Here is a 20660-nt window from a genome sequence, read left to right on the forward strand (position 1 = left end):
AGTAAGTACCTCGCATAGAACAGGGGGGAGGAAGAACTGCTGATGGTGGTCTCTCTCTGGGATGGCATTCTCTCTGCCCAACTCTTGCTATCTTAGTGGTGGGCGTGCTTGCCCGCTGCTGGTCCCGAAGCTGGCATTGTCTTCCCGAAGTTCACTTCTCCATGTTGAATAATTGTCCCAGCCCCGCATCTCCTTCCTGCATCCGGGCCGATGTCCACGCGCCCCGACCTCTGACCTCCAACAGGAAGGTGTTGGAAAGCAGCCTTGCCCCTTCCGGCGCTTTGAAATAAACTCTTAGCTGTTATTCCTGGAGAAACTTGGATTCCCGGTGACGCTGCTCCCCTGCCACAATCTGCTCGTAATAGGGAGAAATTGTATTGTGTGGGGAGCCGCATCCGAGTCACTGATTATAGGGACTCTAGCAATATAGTTCCCTTCTTTCTTAGAGAGGGGTCTATTCGAGGTATATCTTCCTTGTGTAAGGTTAGAAGGTTCCCCCTACACAGTACTGCAGTCCGAGAAACAGGAAAAAACACTGGCATTAGATTCGCTTACTCCATCTCCAGGCTTTCCCCAAATCACTGTCTGGTCTGCCCCTCGAAACAACCTACGTGTTAAATGAGGCTCTGAGCTCCAGGTCTGATCTTCCTCACTTTCAGAAATGAAAATTTTGAGACACCGAGAGATCAGGGGCCTTTCTTGCCCAAGGACCCGCAGCTAGGATGCAAGAGTCGGGATTCGAACCTGGCCTTCAAGGCCATTTCCTTGACTGCTGCTTTCAGAAGAAAGAATTTGGACGCTGAAGACTGAGCTCCTTTTCTGCTCCTGGACTTAAAGCTCCCCGAGGGCGGAGGGCCAAGGCGCCCTCGGCTTGGACCTAGCGCGGCCACACAGCTGGGGCCCACGACCGGTCTGCTGGGCCAACAATGGAAGCAGAGTCAATTCTTCTTCGGGGAGGCTCCTGGAGCTTGCGGGCATCCGGGCTAAGCACGGACACTGCACGCAGTAGACGTGGACGCGTCGGGTCGAGCTCTAAGTCCAAGACCAGGGCTCGGCGGGGCTTTCGCCTCCGCGCAGCGTGGAGACCCGGCGGGGGCGGGCGCAGCCTTAGGGACCTCGGACGCCCGCCGCGCTGCAGCCGAGCCTCCGCGCAGCACTGCGCAGGCGCGGAGCCGGCCGGGCTCCGCCCCCGGAGTAGGGACCTACAGCGGGCGCGGCGGCGGCGGCGGCGGCGGTGGCGGCGGCTTGAGGCGGGCGGTGTAGACGCCCCTTCCCGGGACCCGGACCGGCCGGCCGGGTGAGTGGCTGAGCGGGAGGACGACGGCGCCGGGTCCGCGTGCCCGGGGCGGGCGGGGCCGGGGTGCGGAGGGGTGCCGCGGGGCCGCGCGGGGCAGGAGCCGGACGACGAGGCCGCGCCGGGGCCGGCAGCCGGCGCCGGGTGGTGCGGGCCGCGGCCCCGCGTGCCCGAGCCGCCGGCCGGCGTCGTGGCGGGAGGCCTCGGGGCAGACGGGACGGGGCCGCGGGCCCCGGGCTGGGTGCGGGGGAAGGGGCGGCGGGCCCCGGGAGAGGGGAGGGGAGGGGAGGGCGGGGGGCGCCGGGCGGGGTGGGGGGAGGGGGCGCGGGGCCGGGCGGGGCGGGCGGGGCGGGAAGCGCAGAGCCCGGGGCCAGGGGTGGCGGGGGCTGCGAGTCCGGCGCCCCCCGGCCCGCCCGCCCGCCTGCCTTTGTGCAGCCACCGCGACCCTCACACGCGCCCCGAACGCTCTGGGTCGCGACCCTCGGCGGCGGCGGTCGGGCTGCGGGGCGACTGGAGTGGAGCCGCCGGGCCCGGCCTCCTCCGCCCGCCCCCGGCGTTTTAAATGATGCAGCTCCCGGGAGAGTTCCTACCGGTCGGCTGCGAGCAGGAAGTGTCGTCAGGAGGCCATTTTTAAAGCCTCCTGCGGGCCTCGGAGGTAAGCGTTGACGTGTTGGGTTTTCAGTAGTTAGACGAGAGCTCTGCGACCCCTGGAGGGGCCCGGACGTCCCCCGGGAGACAAGGATGTAACCCCATTGTCCCCGCGCCTCCCCTTCTAGCCGCCGCGCTGTGAGATGTAGACTCGCCTTGGAAACTGTGTCCCGTCGGTGTGAGTGTGCCAACAATAAACTTGAAAACCGGACTGGCATTGTCTTTCCTTGGGAGTTTTGGGGCAGGTGCCCAGGGATGGGCTTGTCCGTCGAGGACCTGTGCATCTTTTTGCTGGAGAGGGGCTAAGGGGAGGGCCGATGATGAAGGTTTGACTCATTCTGAATGCTGATGTCACTCTTTGTGGGAGCTCCCCCGTCCCAGCTGCCCTTTTCTCTGGTTGCGTTGGGGTCGTTGGGCAGTTTAAGGTTAGGAAACAACGCAGGGTGCAAAAGAATGAAAATGCCTTAATCGGAAAGGGAAAGCCAAGGAGAGGATGAACACGTAAGTTCCTCTGTGTGCTTTGAGTGTATCCCGTTAAAATATCCTTGATTTTAAAAACTGGAATGATGAACGATTTACCAAGCCAGCGTTAAAAAATAAAAAATGAAATGATGAGCCCTCTGTCCTGCTTAAAAATAAACGTCTACACAGCTCAGCTATAATGTGTTAGAACCCTTAAACTGTGTCCCTTAAGTTTAGAATTGAAGTCACCAGGAGAGAGAGAAAACCAAGGTCTCCAGGAGCCTGTAGAAAAGCAGAGAAACAGAACAGGAATGTATTCTTTGTCTGTACCTGAATCTGGTGTGTGAGGTTCATTCCAGCCCACGATGTGTGTACACAGCAGGCAATACTGGCCCAGCAAATCGTTGTTTAAAAACCATCATTGTAATATCATATCATCTGTTCAGGTAGAATACAAATGTTTGGCTTTTTTGAATTGTATTGATGTAATCTTTAACCGAGGATGCCTTATTTTGGTTGGTTTTTTTTTAAATCTTGGATCTAACGGCCTTGAAAAATAACACTTCTGTATGTATCCAGTTCTATTGTGCTGATAAACGTTCATTGCAGATGCATTCTGAAAACAGACAAAGGAGGACGTTATTTTATTTATTGGGCCTCCTCCCTGATGTGTCATGCCAAACTAATGTAGATTTTTAAAATCCAGTAATAGCAATTGAAAAAAAAAAACAAACAAACATCTATCTCTCTTGGTTGGTTTGTTTTAAAGTAAGAGGATCTGGGCCAGTTTAGGAGTAAGGGGGAAAACAAAACGTTGTTACTATTGTCACCACAAAGGCTGACATTTCTTTCGTTCATTGACTCATCCATTCAGCCCCTACGTGTAGAGTGCCTTCTGTGACCAAGCCCTGTGCTGTTGACCGCGATAAACGAGGTCCTCACCAGTGAGGTTTCCTCTGCCTTGATTGTTCTCAAGCTGCTTGGCGTAGACTGCATTTTCTTTGTTCACATACACAAACTCAGCCAGCTGCAGTTTCCAGGATCCATCCTTGGAGCAGAAGTGGCTGGAGACCATTTGATGCAGACATGCTTATCATAGGGTGGGGAGTGGGGAGGCATCAGAATAACCTGGGAGGAGTTTGAAACCACATGCCTGAGCCCACCCCAGGAAAAGGACAGTCTAACTCATTCATTCACCTGAGTCCAGGGAAGCCTTTTTTTTTTTTTTTTTCATTTTAGACTCCTTCACTTAATAAAGGCTTTGGGGGGCTTATTCCCCTTATTTTCCAGAAGAAAAGTACCTGGAGAAAGCAAGGCTATACAGGCCCAGGACTCAACCCCCAGTGTCTGGCTTCTGTTGCAGGGCCCTCTGCCGTGCCTCGCTGCCTCTCAGGGTTCTGAGCTTGGAACCCTGTGCCAGGGCCTGATGTTGAGACCGGATGGGACTCGGTGCCTGGGAAGAGGCCCGACAGAGAAGGAAGAGCCCGTGGGACTCACCATGCGTTTGACTCACATCAGCAGCTCGGTGGCTCCAGGCAGGAAGTCAGAACAGTGCCCGAGTGGCAGCCGACGGCTGTGACTTCAGTGCACAGTGTCACAGCAGGGTAGCAGAATACACAGAACTTAGACTAGACGCCAGCTGACCAACTCCATAACCGTAGAAAAGCCACAGTTTCTCCAGATCTTACAAGAAGCAGGTAAGTGAAGGTGTACTTTGAGGAGTGATGGAGGTAATGTATGAATCTACCTCCTTCCACCTGACTTGGGCCAGGGTGCTCCAGGATTGACAACTCAGCCAGCCACTGACAGCATCCTGATCAGGTCACTAGTGCAGCGTTCACCACTTCACTGAAACCATTTCTTTCCGGCTCCTTTTACTACTCTGTAAACAAGCAAGACTGAGAAAACCAGCCTTTGGCAGGTGCCGGGGTCAGCAGTCCTGGGTCACGCTCATTGTACTCACCCTGCCGGGCACATTTACGTTTCTAAGACTAAAAAGTGGTTCCTGTACTTACACTCTGGAGCGCATCAGTGATGTTGTTTCCAAGGTCAGATGGCTAATAAACAAGGGTAGGACCCAGAGTCTACCTGCCTGGTCTTACCATTGCAGTTCATGGCATGGGCCTTGCCCCACCTCCAGGCGCCCGTGGCACGGGGGCGTTGATACTACTGTCATTCCCTGTGTGCTCCTCTGCACCTCTAGTGTCTGGTGGTTGGTCACAACCTTGGCTGAACACTAGACCCACCTGGGAAGCTTTTAAAACACCCAAAGCCTCCCCCAGCACACAGTGAGGCCCAGACATGATTATTTGTACAGCTCCCCTGGTGAATCTGGTGTGTGGCAGGGTGACCAAACATCCTAGGGACCTCTTTATGTAAGCTTAACATGCTGGTTATATTGTGATAGGTTGATTACCCTAATGCAGCCAAGGTTAAGAATCACTGGTTTAGTGGGAGATAATTCTCCTTTGTATAATTATACTTTCTATTAAACTTTCACTCCATTTCTTCTACAAAATTCTGATTTTAAGGCAAAAAGGAGGGGAGTACAGAAATGTATTTGGCCTCCTCCTTTATCATCTTTGGAGACCTGGAGTCACTGGGAGTGTTTAATGACACAGAGTGTCATGCTTGTAGCGCTGCTTTATTTTTACCCTTTTTAATGCAAACGAGCATATTTGCCTCAACACTTTTTCCTCGTATAGAACCGTAACTTTTAGACTTTAAAGGCTCTAGCACTAGTCATACAGTCTTTAGAAATGTTGTCTCTTAAACTGTTTTTAAAAAAACTGTATAAAGTCCTTTGTTTTCCAGTGTAGCCTCAATTCATGTGCTCAGCAGTGTGCTCCACAGTGCCCAGCCATCCCAGGATCTCTCCTTGGTAGCCTGAAGGGTGGGGCGGGATGACCCCCTTCCCCAGCCATGGAACTCAGCCTGAGGCCTTGTTCTCACTCAGCTCGTTTGTGAAGCTGAGATTACTGGGCTCTTGTACATTTGAAGGAATCTTAAACAGGAATACATTGACTTATTTCCTGACAAAACACGCAGTTTGCCAAGCATAAGGTTACCTGCTATTTGCATGTACCATCTCCCCACACCGGCCATGTAAATCAGGCATTATTCCCATTTTACAAGTGAGGAAACTCAGGCTCAGAGAGGAGCTAGCAAGCCCAGAATGACACAGGTGTTAAGTCAGAAACCCAGGTTTTGAACCTCGTTCCTGATACCCCAAGGTGATTACGCTTTCCGCTCCGCTGCACTTGTCACCTGGAAAGCAGAGGAGTCAGAACAGGGGCTGTCTTGTCCAGCCTTCTTACCCCAGTCTGTGCCCCAAATAATACACTTAGTTTCAGAAGGAAAGCTAGAGTCCCAAAGATGTCCAAATGTTCATCAGCAACATTTGGAAGTGTTTTTAGCCATTAAGATGGCTGTCAATTTTCAGTTCAGTCATGGCTGACTGCAAGGTAGATTCACAAGAAGAAAATAATACTTCATTGATGTTTTTCATTGTTTAGATCTATTTACCACTCAGTGGCAATTCTTATTCTTCGCAATTGTCTGAAAAAGTTCTTGGCTGAGTCAGGCAGCAGTTTGTTCTTAAATACTAGCTTACTGGGGAAGTATTGGCAGTTTACATTCCTAACGTTGGATTTTTTTTTTTTTTCCCTCTGATCGGGTATTACTCGGTTACAAGCTACTGGTCACCTGGGAGTTGAGTGTTTTAAATTTTTCGTTATTGGGAGATGTTAGACTAGTCTTTGCTATGGCTAAATAGACCAGAGGAGCTGATACAGTTTGGGAGCACATGTGCCACTGGGCTGAGGGCTTTGCATACATTATTCTAGTTTGCTTCTCCTAATTACCCTTTAAGTTAATGGTATTAAAGCCTCTTTCCTTGCCTGACAGTAAGTGGGGAGAACTCCTATGTGTAAGGACGCAGCAAATAAGGGACAGAGTCAGAGTTCGAGCTGCAAAGCTGCCCGCTCCGTTCCCTGTGCTCCTCAGGGAGAGCAGCCATTCCTGCCCCAGCAGTGGAGGTGATAGAAGCCGCCGTGAAAAGGTTTCTGGAAGAGCTTCCTACGTTTGCATCTCCATCCAAAAGAGGACGCTGTCGGGCAGCTAGAACTTAACTGAGTTCGGTGGGCCTCTTGTGAACAGAAATGTATGTGGTGAGCCATGTGGCACTCATGTGACTTAATTGCCAAGCCCCTTTCTGTTTTTTTTTTTGACTTTTCACATTAACATCTGGCATGGGAACACATTCGTTTGCTACAGGGATAATTCACAATTCAGCTGGGCTTGGAGAATAAAAGGTAGGTCAGTAACTAGAGTGTATGTAAACCTGAGTTGTCACGAGCGCTCTTGGAGTTGAAGCATCTTTTCCATGGGGATTAGAAGCACCTTGGCCCCTCTGCCTCTAAGGTAAGGTGGCTGGTTTTGTTCCAGAGGTGAATTGTGTTTAGACTGTACAGCTAGGCAACTATGATTACAATTATGAAATGAGGTTCAGTGTATATTCCAGAAAGAGGCGATGCCAGGCAGCAAAGAAGCCTATATGTTAGCCCCTTTGACTACTTATGGAATAGGCATAATTTCTTCTATTTTCTTCATGAAAAAAAGAAAACGGTATTTTTAACAGTTTGTGATATGTGTGTAACCTACCTACGCACTTCAGTCACCTTGTCACACTTAGTCCCCATGACAGCCCTGTGAGGTGGGTGCCCCTACCGTCTGTTTTGGAGATGAGGATTCACGCGGTTTGCTCCTTGCCAGACACCTGAAAGGGATGGGACTGGGCTTTGAAACCCTGTAATCTGATTCCAGAGTCTAGCTGTAAACACTGTTTGCAGCTTGTTTCTGTTCTAATTCTGTTGAGCATTTGACATTGCCAGTATTTAGAAGTCAGATGCTTCCTTTTAATAAGACCCTCACACAGCCTTCGTGGCTTTTATAGCCTCAATGTCAGTAAACTGATTGCTGTCAAACTCAACATGTTTCTCCGTTAGTCCCCATGATAAATTTTTGAGAGACCAGGTCAAGTGAGCTCAAGGTCAGAAGGAAACCCCACCAGCAGCGGACGCTGCCCTCAGGCTTTTCCCCCGGGAAAAGATGAGACTCCGTCTAGAGGAAGTATGTTTGTCACACACCTGGCCCCTCCTCTCTGGTGTGTGGAAGTTGTCTTTGTCTGATGCTGTGGATAATTCTGCATTAAAAAGCTCACTGTTCCTATTTAAAAACAACATTAAGTAGCTATTTTATTTATTATATCCAAAGTTAATAATGCTAGGTATTTTCTGTGTTTTTGAGAACCTTCCTAAGTTATCCAAAAAAATGTTTCTAGTCCAAGGAGGTCAAAGGCACCGGTTTTGTAACCAGTGTTGTGAGTTTAGAAGGTAGGCAGACATTTCATTGATAGGGATTTTAATAGTGATTGATTTGTGCCCTCTCAGCGTTTGGTGCGCACAGGGCCTTCATCTACAGTGTTTTATATAATCCTTGGTCATCAGCCTACTGGGCAATAATCTGCCAAGAGGATCCGGCTTCACAGGTGGTTGTACCTGAATATGAACGAGGTAGAGAAAGTCGCAAGGAGGGAACGGGGGCTTGGGCACCCGTGACTCAGGTGTGCTCGGAACAGCCTCAGGAGTGTCCAGGTGTAAATGCTAATGGCAGAGCCGTCTGCGCTTTCCCCTGCCACGGCGTCCGTTTACCTCTGTCTCAGGGTGCGCCATCGGAGGTCATTTCCCTCCGTGACTAGCTACACCAGTTGCAGTGGCCAGAGAACTTTGCTTGGTTTAAAGAAGCCTGCCATCTTTGTCACCTGGACAGAGGGGAAGTACCAATGTAGAAATGTTAGAAATGTTGCATTATTGTGCAAATGGTTTAGAAGCCAAGACAGTGCTTTCAAACAGGTGACCTCCCTGGGTCATGGCCTAGGTGTCTTTCCTCCCCATCAAGCTGTATTTGTGAATCACAGCCTCGGTCCTCATACTGGCACTTGCTTCTGTGGATTCTTAATCCAGAATACCCACTGAGATGGTTTTGCAGAAGTACCTGCAGGAGTGCTCTGCATTCCTTAGTCACCAGAGCAGGCTTGGTTCATTCTCTGGACTTCTCCTCCAGCAGAATGCTTTCCACTTCTTGCTAAGGTATATGATCTTATCATCCAGTCTGTCAGATTTCAGGGCTTCAGTTCTAGGAGGAATGGCACCTCCAAGTTTTAAGAGGACTCGAAGAGAAAATGGCAAAACTGCCTCCTGTGATTTTTCAGGAATCTTGGAAGCTGGGAAAGGTGCTAGAAAACTTAAAGTGCACAAATGGAATCTTGGTTTGGATGATTCTTCAGTTATCTCGTCACATGATTTGAGAATTTCTTACGATTAATATATAAGGTGTTACGGTGAAAGAGTTGGTAGCAGGTTATACCAGGCAAGTAAGTTATTTTCTTCCCTCCCCCTCTTTTTTCCCTTCCTCCCTCTTGTCCTCTTTCTTTTCCTCCTCTGCTTTCTTTCTCTCTCTCATAGGATTATGAGGCTGGTAGGTGAGAGGTGTGCGTGTGGACTGATAATGCACATCTTCTGAACAGAACTGAGACTGGATGAGAGAAGAGAGGAGCAGGTTCATGGCTGGTCTGTCGGGGCTTAAGGTTGGTAGCTCCAAGGTCAAGGTATAAGAAAGTAACAAGGAGGTTGGTTTCAGTTTTATTTAGCGGTAAATTGTGGACGAGAGCTATGTGAAAATAAAGTGAGGTTTAGGGGTTTTGTTCATGGCAATGTTAGAGCATCAGCTGGTGAAGTTGTTTTAAAGGATTGAAGTGTTGCTAGAAGTTGCAGCCAGTGATCTCTAATACTGGCTTTTCAGCAGAATTATGTGGAGTGCTTTCACAAACCGCAGATGTCTCTTCCCCTTCCCTCTCCCTGCTGAGACTTAGATTCACGAGCTTTGGGATGAAGCCTAGGAATGTCTCTTAGCTGTGATTCCGAGGCCCCTCCGGATTCAGGAACCACTGGACCAGATCTCCTTAAATCCCCTTTCAGCCTCTGTGTTCCTCTGGCTAGAGGTTTTCTAGGCTCGGGTTGCAGCCATCACTTCCTCTGTTTTAACTGGATGGAAGTGCCAGCATGCACACGTTAGCGGTAGTGGCTTTCTTACATGATGAAAAGTCTGCAGTCATATAGGTGAGCATAGATGAGTGAGTGGATACAAATGGGCAGCTTGCTTGAGGTCACTTGGATGAGTAGCAGGAGCTCAGGGTGTCACGTCTGTCCCCCTTCACCAAAGCCAGTTTACAGATCCGGAAAATAAAGTGCCTGTGACGCGTCTGAAAGCCTTTCTGCTGTATGTCCCAGGAGTGCAGTGGGAAGTGGACGTCTTGTCTCTGCCCGTGCCCATCAGTGTGCAGGGCGGCAGCTGTGGGTCCTGTCCTGTCCACAGCCCCCTCACGCAGGTGTGTGTTTGAACACTGAGGGGCCGGATAGCACCTCGCAAGCCCCCGGGCCCCTGCCCGCTTGTGTACGTGCACACTCAGGCCGGGGTGGCTCTGCCTGAGCCCCTGGATGCCTGACTGTGCTGGGAGTCACTTTTGAAAGGAGGCAACTGTCTTGCAAAAGCGAAATAGGGAAAGATGCTGTTGCAAAAGAAAATAAAGCTTGTTATCAAATGTGATATGTTCTTATGGTGCTTTCCAAACATGCTTTTAAAGGCAGGTTTCATGCTAGATCTGAATGTGCTGTCGTTTCCACAGTAAGACCTTCTGCTCCCCCAGGTCGGCCTTTCAGACTTACTTTGTGTGGCTCTTGGCCTGTTAGCAGGTCCCAGAAGGGGGCTGCCCGCTCCCCAGTGAGGAGCTGCCCGTGAGGCTGTGCCTCTCGGCACTGAGGGAAGCACTGTAAACTTTCACAGGTGTTGCTTTGCGCTCCAGTGCTCGGTCATCGTGGCTGCACTGCGGAAGAAGCTGGCTACGTGTCCTCAACTCTGACTGCCAGATGGAAAAACAGGCTCAAAAGATTCAAAAGGTTTTTTTTTCCTAAGGTCATGAAAGAAAGGCTCTTAGCAGATCCCAAGCTAGAGAGGTTTTTGTTTAGCTCCTAGCTCTGTGTATTCTGAAAAAGGAATGTGTATTTAAAGACAATTAACTACATCTGTGTAAAAATTAGCCACTGTATTAGACATACTGTTGTACTTGCTGTAGAAAACAGGCCACCTTCCTGTCCCACCTGGGTCCCCTCCTCAGTCGTTTCACACTCACACACTCCTGTCCTTGTGGCTGCTGGAGGCGCTGGTTGGAACAGAAGTCAGATCATGTCCCGTAGCTGCTCCAGGCGCTGCCCGGTTCTTTTCGTCACGTAGAGGAAAAGCCCCATCCTTGTGATGCTGTGATACAGAGCCGTCCTTGACCGGTCTCCCCATCCCTCCGACCACGTCCCCCTCCTCCTCTCCCCTCTTGTCCCCGCTCACTGCCCACAGGCCTCGGCCTCTGCTGTTGCTCAGATGCTCCAGGCCCACTCCCCACACCTCTTTGCCTTCTCTCTGCTTGAAACCCCCTCCTTCCTGGCAGCCACAGCACCCACTCCCCGGCTGCCCCGAGGTCCCTGCTTCAACGTCAGCTTGTCATGGGGCCTTTCCTGACTGTCCACACCTCCACACCCTCCAGTCCTGCAGCCTCATCACGAAATTCCCTTTGCGTTATTTTATGGTTTATTTTCCCCAATTGCTTGCCACCCTCTGACAAATAGGTATATAACTTGTCTCCCCACTCTGTACCCTCAAGAGGAGAGGGACTGATCTGCTTTTGGTCACTGCCCTATAGCGTTCAGAGCAGTGCTGGCACGTGTCATGCTCAGGAAGATGTTGGAGTAAGTATTTGTCTCCATATTGTTGTCAGTATATTGCTGGCCTCTTACCACTTGTGAAGGCAAATGGGGCGCGTGCGAGAGAGAGGGAGAAAGAGAGAGAGGAGATAATCAGCTGTAACTTAGAAACAGGTGGGCCCCTGAGTGTAACTGGCTCTGCCACTGGATAACTTGTGTTTTTAGAAACTAAAATGATAGCCTCCTTCCTGTACAAAGTTTTAGTGAGGCTACTATGAAATTGTACCCTGCAATCTCTAGCGTGCTCAAAGTGACACTTAAGAATAACTGTCACTCATCAGAGGCTGCTCAGAATGACTGCTGTGGTTACCTCGCTCCTGGCATACCTGTGCTTATGGTTGATGTAAAGGGATGAATTTTGGGAGGCAGGCTGAGTGTGAAAATGTTTTCAGTTTAGGCTTGTTATTTGCCAGTTCTGTTGTATTATGTATTGTCGTCAGCATGTGTCTCAAGATAATAGGTCCAGATTTAGCATAAAATTCCCAAGGCCATTGGAATTTAGTGTAAGTTTGGGACTAGGTTAGTTGAGCCTTAAGTTCATGTATTAATCATGCTTTATGATTTCTTTTTTTTTTCCCCTTTAGTGTTGCCTGGAATATAAGAGAATTGGAAACAGTCGTATTTGGGGATCATTTCCTACTGTGGTGGCTTCTGAAAAAAGATACTTAAGTACACTCCCAGGAAGTCGCTGCTTCTCCGCCAACTGCACAGTGCACTGAAGGATGCTTGCCGAAGGATTTTATCATGTGAAGTCTTTCTGGATTTCGGTGGACTCTTTCTAGAAATGCAGATAAAGAAGATGAAGGATATCGGACAGCAGTTGTATACCACACAAGTGAATGACGGACGTAATTCCTTGACCATGTCACCCAAACAGCCTAATGCTAGTCGAGCGACTCGGCCAGACAGACAAGAAGCTCAGGCTCTTTTGTTTCAGGGCTCGGAGGCCGAGGCTGCCGTGATGACCATCGCTACGTGTGCCAAGTGTCAGAGTGTGCACAAGCTCCCTCTTCATGATCTGAAGAAGGGCGCTGGGCAGAGCCAGAAGGACGACAAGTACGTTTGCTTCAAGTGCAGCCTCGGTGCGGCTCCCCAGCATTTTCCTTTTGTGAACAGTAGCCCCGGTGCTGCTCAGATAGGAAATAACCCCGAGCCCATGTCAAGTGCTGTCGGTAACAAATTTAAGGTAAGGAACTTTAAGCCAGGTAAATACTATTGTGATAAATGTCGATTTTCCACAAAGGACCCACTGCAGTACAAAAAGCACACACTTCAGCATGAAGAGATTAAATTCATTTGCTCTCACTGCAGCTACATTTCCTACACGAAAGGGGAGTTTCAGAGGCACTTGGTGAAACATACAGGCATATTCCCTTACCAGTGTGAGTACTGTGACTACGGCGCTATTAGAAATGACTACATTGTCAAACACAGGAAGAGGGTGCACGAGAAGGCCGGTGGGAAACGGCCGCCCAGAACCGGGGCCAAGCTGGAGCCAAAGAGAACCAGCGCTTCAAAGCCAAACCTGGAGCTTCTAAAAGCTTCCAGTCCAAGGACTGCGTTTCCAAATAAGTTGTCGGATCAGTTGTCAAGGTTCTCCCTCCACACGAATAAAGACCGAACGCACAGCATTATGTTGTTCCCTGAATCAAAGGAACACCAGAAGGATGTCGTGTGCGTTCCGAATAAAGCGAGCCTGTCGGAGTCGAGCGGAGCCAGCCCGTTTGAGAACAGAAGCGTGGAGGTGGAAGTGCTGTGCCCCGCGAGGGAGCCCGTCCAGCCGGGGATGCCGCTGACCGTCGTGGCGCCAGCAGAGCTGGTGGTCCCTGCGAACTGTTTAGCCCAGTTGATGGACGTGAAGGTTGTCAATGGAACACAGCAGCTTGTTCTGAAACTGTTTCCTCTGGAAGAAAATAATTGCCTTGAAGCTGGAGGGGCTGATGGAGGCAGTTCTAAACGTGTGACTAAAGAGAAAAGTTCAAGTGAGCAAGAAAAAGTGGCTTCTTCTGAACAGACAAAGTCACTGACGATTGACGGGAATGTTGGAAAACTGGCAGGCATTGATAACCTTCAGTCATCAGTTCAGAAACAACTTAAAAACGTGAAATGGGTAAGGTCTTACGATTTTCTCATGTCAAATTCTAGTGTGCACAGTGGTGGGGAATCCTTTCTCAACTCTGATATAGTTGAGAATTTGCAGAGAAAATGTTACATGTATCCACATAGAACTGCTCTTCCCTCCGTTGCCTTAAAAGGTCATTCTCCATCATCTCTCATAAAGAGCAGTGTTCTAAGTGGTCTTGGGACCGCATCCACCTCTTTTCCGTACAAAGCTGCCGTTTCTTTTACTGAAGGTAGAAGACATTTACACGGTGACTCACACCAGTTATTTCCTGTTGCTGCTTCGCCTGCAACCATTTCCTTCTCTGGAGAAAAGGGCTCCCTGCCCTTAAGTAGAACTGAGCTGGAACCTAGACGTGAGGTCAGCATCCCTGTGAAGATGGTCCCCTCCAGCCGGAAGCTGAAAGCCCACCAGACACAGGAGCACAGGGCGGTCCCAGCTGCGGCCCAGGCCTCCTCCCAGCGCACCGGTGAGTGTTTGCACATAAACATAACGGGAGAAGACGGAATCGGGTCTCAGCAGCCCGGGGGCGAACCGCGGGAACTACAGAGTTCCGAAAGGACTAAGGACGCCTTCGACGGCCCAGTCATCTCCTCAGTGTTTTCTCTGAGCTCGGGGTCTGAGAACGTCCCTGAGGGCATTAAGTGGAATAGTTCGACGTCTAAAATAAAGTCAATTGAACTCTTGCGCAGAAAGATAGCTCAGCTGATTGAGTCCTGTGGCAGGCCTTCATCTTTGGCCGCAAACAGCGCACATCTTCATTCTGTGGGGAAGGCATCCAAGGCCACTTCAAAAGCCACCCCTGAAGGTATTCAAGAAATTAACATGTCATTCACTGGCGCTGGCTATTCCACGGGCACCCTCCAGAAACCTCAGGATGACGGTAGGGTTAATGGACAGCTTACTCGTCAGCAGGTGTATCCACAGTTTGTGGAAGGCGGCAGTGGGAAAGCCGACAGCAGAGTAACCAGGAAGCCACACGTGGCTACTCCAGTACTGATCTCCAAAGGGGCTGTGTTGAGGGTTCTTAATTCCTCCGAGAATTCCCACATTATAGAGGCCACATGTGAAGCACCTGTCAGCGTCCCTTGCAATGAGACACAGGTAATCAAACCCGCTCCGTTCTGTCCGGTGAAGCAGACAGACTCAGACGTGCAGTCTTTGACGAATGAAAGCGGGCCAGTAGACCTGTCCCAAACTCCTGATGTGTCTCTTCGGCCTAAATCAAGAAAAGAGACTGCTCATTGTAGCGCCCTGTCTAAAAGACCCGGACCCCTGCATGGACAGCAAGGAAGCGGTGAAGTGAGTAAGCAAGGGAAACTGTTGTCCAGGAGTCTTCCTATAAGTAAAAATAAAGCCAAACAAGTAAACTCATCCAAGAGGAAAAGCAGACTTCAGGCTGATGCCAGCCGCTGCCTCAAGGATCCTTCCATCTTTCAGGTTGCCAGACAGCTTCGACTGATTGCAGCTAAACCAGACCAGCTGATCAAATGCCCACGGCGCAACCAGCCTGTCATTGTGTTAAACCACCCTGACGTTGACTCACCGGAAGTGTCCAACGTGATGAAGGTCATCAACAAGTACAAGGGCAATGTCCTGAAGGTGGTCCTGTCGGAGCGGACCCGGTGCCAGCTGGGCATCAGGCGGCATCACGTCCGGCTCACCTACCAGAACGCGGAGGAGGCCAGTCAGGTCAGAAGGCAAATGATGCTGAAAATGAAGCTTAAAAAAGTGCATAAAAACAACTACCAGGTGGTGGATTCCTTGCCTGATGACTCATCGCAGTGTATATTTAAGTGCTGGTTCTGTGGGCGGCTCTACGAAGACCAGGAAGAGTGGATGAGTCACGGCCAGCGGCACCTGATAGAAGCCACGAGAGACTGGGACATCCTTTCCTCCAAGGGCGAATGAGCGAAAAGGTGGTCTTCGGAGCAAAGTGTTCTTACCTTCAGTTTATTCTGGTTGGGCTGTTTGGTTTGCTTTCCCTCCCTGACTCAACAGGAGGAGGACAGAATGCCAGGAGGGGCGGCTGGTTCATCCTTCGGGTCCTGGGATGTTGAGAGCCGGGCGTCGGCCCGGGACCGTGGCGACCGCAGCCCCTGAAGGAGTTACGCACAAGTTCACAAACATGCATTTTTCTGAAGAGAAGTGAAACTCTCAGCAGATTTTTTAGTGGGATCTGAGACTTTCCTTCGGTCAGCACCCTTCTCCTGAGTAGATGAAAATCTTTTCTGATCCATTCAGGGGGACGAGTTCAGGGTGTTCTATTCGTGCGCCTTGTGGAACAAATGCTACTGAAGAACTAAACCCATGTCTGGGTGTGCACCTCCACTTTTTCTTTTCTTTTTTTTTTTTTTGCATTAACTCATCTCCCGAATATTTGGTACATAATGGAAATTCTGTCTTCTACTTTGTTACCTTAAGTTTGGTTATAGAAAAGTGGCCATTCTGGTCCCTCACCCACTCTGCAGTGTTCCTGAGTGTTCTCTACAAACAGATTTGTGCTTTCATTGACACTTTTAAAAAATGATTCCCAGTGGTTTGCCTGAACTTACTGCAACAGCAGGTGTTAGGGGAAGAAAGAAACATTTTCAGGCCTTTGCTTTCTTTTTAAACACCTTGATTTATGACAGTTGGGGAGGGAGTGTGCCTTTTTGCCAAAAAAAAAAAAGGAAAAGTAGAAATAGTCACTGAGGGAAAATATATAAAACTGTCTCCTGTTTTCCCCAGCACTGCCACAAAAGACAAGTAAGTAACCAACCTAAAATGTGGGTGAACAGGCTTCTTACAGCATCGGCAGAATTTGGGGAAACAGTTCAAAACAGGATGGTGAGGAGAGCTGTGGCTTTAATGGAACTTTTGGTTTTCATTTGGGAAAACGCAGACCGTGGGTGGGGGCTGCCCACTCTTCCTCCGTCGCTGGTGGACCACAGACACTGCTCCCCAGGCCAGAGCCTCTTCTCCCTTTGCCTTGAGGCCACTTAAGGTTTTCCGTCATGAAAATAGTAAAATCAGGCAGGAATCAACAGGATGGGACCCGCCCATATCCCTGGCTTTCATTGATGGCAACGGTCTGCTTCTGACTCGTCTGAGTCGCAGCCATGGTTTCCCTGTTGATCACCTTGTCTCAGAAGCAGCACGGAGATGAGTAACCCTCCTGCTGCCCCCAACAGCGGAGGTCAGGACCCGTGCTTGTCTCTAGTCCTCGGTGTGCAGTAGGCAGAAACCTGCCCTCTGCACCGTCTCCTGGCAGGCGTAGCCCGGGCTGGATCTAGTCCGCACTTTCCCACTCAGCCGGGAGCCAGCCATCATGCAGAACACAGACGGCCCAGCCACGAGGCAGAGCGGCCCTTTCGGGGACTCCTTCCTCAGAACCAAGCGCAGTGAGTGGATCCAGCGCTGTTACACATGTGAAAAGGGCATGAGGGCGACTTCTGTTGTGTGGGGTAGCTGGTGGGAGACTTCCTGATTCTTTTTCCATGTGGGAAAGTCTTAGCTTACCCTCTGGTACATGGGATTGTCATTCTTTGTAGTTGGTTCTCATTACAGATAATCAGCATGGCTTGTGTATACTTCGTTACATAATCATTAAGTTGATTAGTTTGTATTGAAATTTAAAACTTGGGTTTTTTATATGTGTATATATGTACACATATAAATATTTTTTACCATATAAAACTGCAGTAGCTAATTTTTCGATTTCCTATTTTATAATGAAATTATGTGGGCTGGAAAAATACAAAACATTTTATATTCTAGAAGTAATTTATTTTGGAAGTACATTTTTATAATGGTCTGATCTCATTTTTAGACAATGAAAGCACAGTGAGTGATGGGTCTGATTTATACGAACAAATGGGAGCGGAAACCCCTGTGGATCATTGCAGTACAGTATTTGGTCCCTGCACATTTCTCGCTGGTGCTTTTTGGGAAATGGATTGTGTGCACCACTTCACTACATAAAGCAGAGCGTTCTCAAGTTTCATCCATGCAAAGATGCGCCCCCCCGCCCAGCATGAAAGAAGGCTCTTAAGACTCGGAGAGAAGAAAAGGCTGTGATTTATTCTTTCTCTCCTTCTATACCTCACTGCTTAGTAGCACCTTTCCTGAAAGGCTGGACCATGACCTTTCAGGAAAGATCATGAATCAGGTCAGAGTGTTAAATGTCCACGTGAAATATTTACACTTTGCAGCATCTACTCGAAATTTTCAAGTATTACCTAAAACTCAGCGTATGTACTTGTACAGAGATAAATTTTGTGAGTAGAATATGTAGTTAAGCTTTTTGAGATTTTCAGAACTACAGTGCGTTTTAAGGAGTTAGGGCTCCTGGAAGTCAAAAAATGAGAAAGCAAAAAATGCCTGTCTTCCCTATAGAAAGAACTTTAGAATATAGCTTAACATGTAGGTAAATGTCATGAAACGAACACATTCTAACAAAATAGGAGAAGGAGGGGCAGAAGTGTCCTGAGTGTTTGTGTACTTTCTTACCTTGATTTTGAAGGACCTCCACTCACTAAATGTTATTCATAGTACCTACTACTAAAATCATCTTTAATTTATTTTTTAAAGTTTTTTTTTTATTTTGGGGGATCAATAATGAGACGATCTTGTTATATTTATGATACCACAGAGTGGAAAAAAACTTTTTTTTAAGTATACTCAGATAGGTTCTGTTTTACTCAAATTTTTATCCCCAGTCTGGAACACTTTGTGAGCCCCTCTTCTGGGCCAAGTGCTGTTTGTTGAGCTAAACTGAACACAGTGTAGTAATTAACCCTCAAAAGTCGCACCCCTCTTTCTCTAGGACATACTGTGTAAGCCATCCCAGGAGATGAAGACACGATGCTGCTCAGCCTTGGAATGCTTGTTGAATCTGGTAAATGTCAGTATGAGCAGAAAGCAAAACATTGCATAACATGTTTCAAGCATTATTATAAAGTCCCGTGTTAACAGTTTGTGTCTGCTGCTCTGATTTTGAAACACGTTTGTATATAGATAGAGAAGTTGGCGTAAATTTTGTTAAATAAAGCAACTATAAAATTTTCTCTGTCCTTTCATTTCGAATGTTAAGTGCATTGGCACGTAGCCTGTCTTGTGCAATACGTTTCTGAGCCAGGTAAAGGCATCACTCTGCACAGTGCAGGTGCTCTGACGTCTGCGAGGGTGTATTTTGAATTAGATGCACTGCTCGTTAATCAAGCATTCCCTGAAATGAGGCCAGTTTGTTTTGTTCTGCTTTGGCTTAAATTCTTCACAAGAAATGCTGGTTTGGGCAGCAGTGGCAGTTTTCATACTATGGTCAGTGACATCAGGGAATGCGTGTGGGTCCCTGAGCTGCCCTCCGGCGTGCCCTTTCAGCTGGGAGTGCGGCTGGGCTGCAGGGGCTTCTAGGCGGTCAGCGGGCCTGCTGGGCCCTGTGGGCATGGCCGCAGAGCTGGTGCTCTATCCAGATACAGCAGAGCCTTTACATCTGCTCCTGCCCACACGCGGGAAGGAAGGGTCAGGATGTTTGGCGAGGGGGCTTAATTCCCTCATCTCCTTCCCGGCACGCAAGGAGTCAAAAAGACAAGAGACTTGGACTTGAATATTAGCAGACCTTAAGGAAAGCAGGAGATGTGAGTTGCTCAGTTCATCAGTTTGGCTTATTTATGATCTGGCTTGAGTTGAGTCATCCTCTCATCCTATAGATCTAGTCTAATAAGTTGTCACCTTGGCTGGTGCTTAGGGGAGAGTAGAGATAAGGCAGCAGAAGCCTGAAGAGGGATTTAATCAGGCCTGGACCTCCAGGGCTGGTTGCAGTGTGACTGGAATAGGGCGCCTGGGCAGAAACTGACTTCGAGGCCAGAAAGGCCCAAAACAGCAGCCACTAGTCCACCTTCTATCGTTAAGAAAACCTAAGCCCAGAAAGATTAATAACAATGGATTTCCATGAAGGTTTCCGTGAAGATGAGGGAAGTAGTGGCTAGCCCAGTGTTCTGGCAGGAAGCACCGTGGTGGCTCCCTGCATCTGTAAGGCTCTTCCCTTACGATGTGGAGAGCCTTTTGTTCCCAGGCTGCGTGCAGCACGAGTTGCCTTCCTAAGCTTCCAACACTCATCAGACACATTAGCTGGGAGGAGGTGTCATACTTGGAGTTAGCCTAGAGCAGTGCTCTCCAATAGGAACACACAATCCCTCTGCGTGGCCTAGACGCCTGGTAGTCGCATTTAAGAGTAAAATGCAGATGAGAGCAAATGTTTTATTTGACCCAATACATCTAAAATATGATCTAAGCATTTTTCAGCCAACAGAAAATCTACTTAGACACTTTTTGTGTATAAACACTGTATGTGTGTATGTGTGAATATATAAATACATACACACTTAAAATGTCCTGAAATCTGTATATTTTAAAGATAAAGCATGTCTCCATTTTGATGCTAAATTTTCAGCTATAATGAGCTGTAGTCCTACCAAGACACTAAAGCTGTGCTTAGTAGCAAGACTTTTACACTGCTTCAGTTTTTTTAATGAAATTAAAAATTCATTTCTTCCTGGCCACATTTGCAGTGTCCGTGACCCTTATGTGCCCAGTGTTTATGATACTGAAGAGGCGAGGACAAGGATAAACGTCCTGTATTGTAAGTATTACAGTACTTAACTTGTCCTGGCCTCCGAACGGGGGAATCGGATGTCGCCTGTCTCTGTATCTAAGGCTAGGCAGGCTAGGCGAGGTTTCACACTCACATTTAGGGAACGCCAGTTCTGTGCGGTTTCTGTATTAATGCCCAGCAAGCTGCTCCATTTCTAGATCTATCTGTACCTTAAAGAAATAGTTGCACATGCGACTTTTTGAGGTTATCACTTACTTTGCAGCTTTCGTTGGTCAACCAAGCAGAAGTGCATTTCTCATCCACACCATGTCCACAGTCTGCGGGAGGGTCCCCTTGTAGCTGCGCCATCCGAACCCCTTGGGCTTTTCCATCCCTGTGATGGAGGGAAGCAGTGAGAGGGCCCAGCACAGGTGGGAAACAACACACCACCCTTCCGCTCACAACCCACTGCCCAGAGGTGGTCACACAGCCTTCCAAAGGGGCTATGCAGCCCGCGGTCTGGGCGGAGAACAGAACAGCCTGCCACCCGCTGGCGACGTCTGACACGCTGCACCGCAGGGTGAGCACCGGAGGGGCGGCCCATGTGGAAAGCAAGCTGCCAACCTGACGGTTGTGAAATGGTGACAGTCCTCTAAGAGTTGGGGAAGACACGGAGAAACAGGAAGCTCA

At 49.0% G+C, this 20660-nt stretch overlaps 1 protein-coding gene across 5 annotated transcripts; it reads left to right on the plus strand.

The window, feature by feature from the left end:
* Positions 1–1216: 1216 nt before the first annotated feature.
* On the plus strand, positions 1217–18442 carry ZNF518B (zinc finger protein 518B). Of its 5 annotated transcripts, none has more exons than XM_064488076.1 (3): positions 1221–1297; positions 3768–4101; positions 11859–18442. In XM_064488076.1, the coding sequence occupies exon 3, from the start codon at positions 12059–12061 to the stop codon at positions 15305–15307; it is 3249 nt and encodes a 1082-aa protein (XP_064344146.1). In that variant the 5' UTR covers positions 1221–1297; positions 3768–4101; positions 11859–12058; the 3' UTR covers positions 15308–18442. The 5 variants fall into 5 exon arrangements, with proteins under 5 accessions (XP_031293200.1, XP_064344146.1, XP_064344143.1 ...); XM_064488073.1 differs by lacking the exon at positions 1221–1297 and adding an exon at positions 1720–1949 and having other exon boundaries at positions 2071–4101; XM_031437340.2 differs by lacking the exon at positions 3768–4101 and having other exon boundaries at positions 1217–1297.
* The last annotated feature ends 2218 nt before the right edge of the window (positions 18443–20660 follow it).

This window comes from Camelus dromedarius, chromosome 1 (assembly GCF_036321535.1).
Source record: "Camelus dromedarius isolate mCamDro1 chromosome 1, mCamDro1.pat, whole genome shotgun sequence".
Classification (NCBI taxonomy): domain Eukaryota; kingdom Metazoa; phylum Chordata; class Mammalia; order Artiodactyla; family Camelidae; genus Camelus; species Camelus dromedarius.

What these genes read in the sequence shown, in the direction of transcription:
- ZNF518B (XM_031437340.2), top strand. Translation starts at nt 12,059, where the DNA reads ATGCAGATAAAGAAGATGAAGGATATCGGACAGCAGTTGTATACCACA.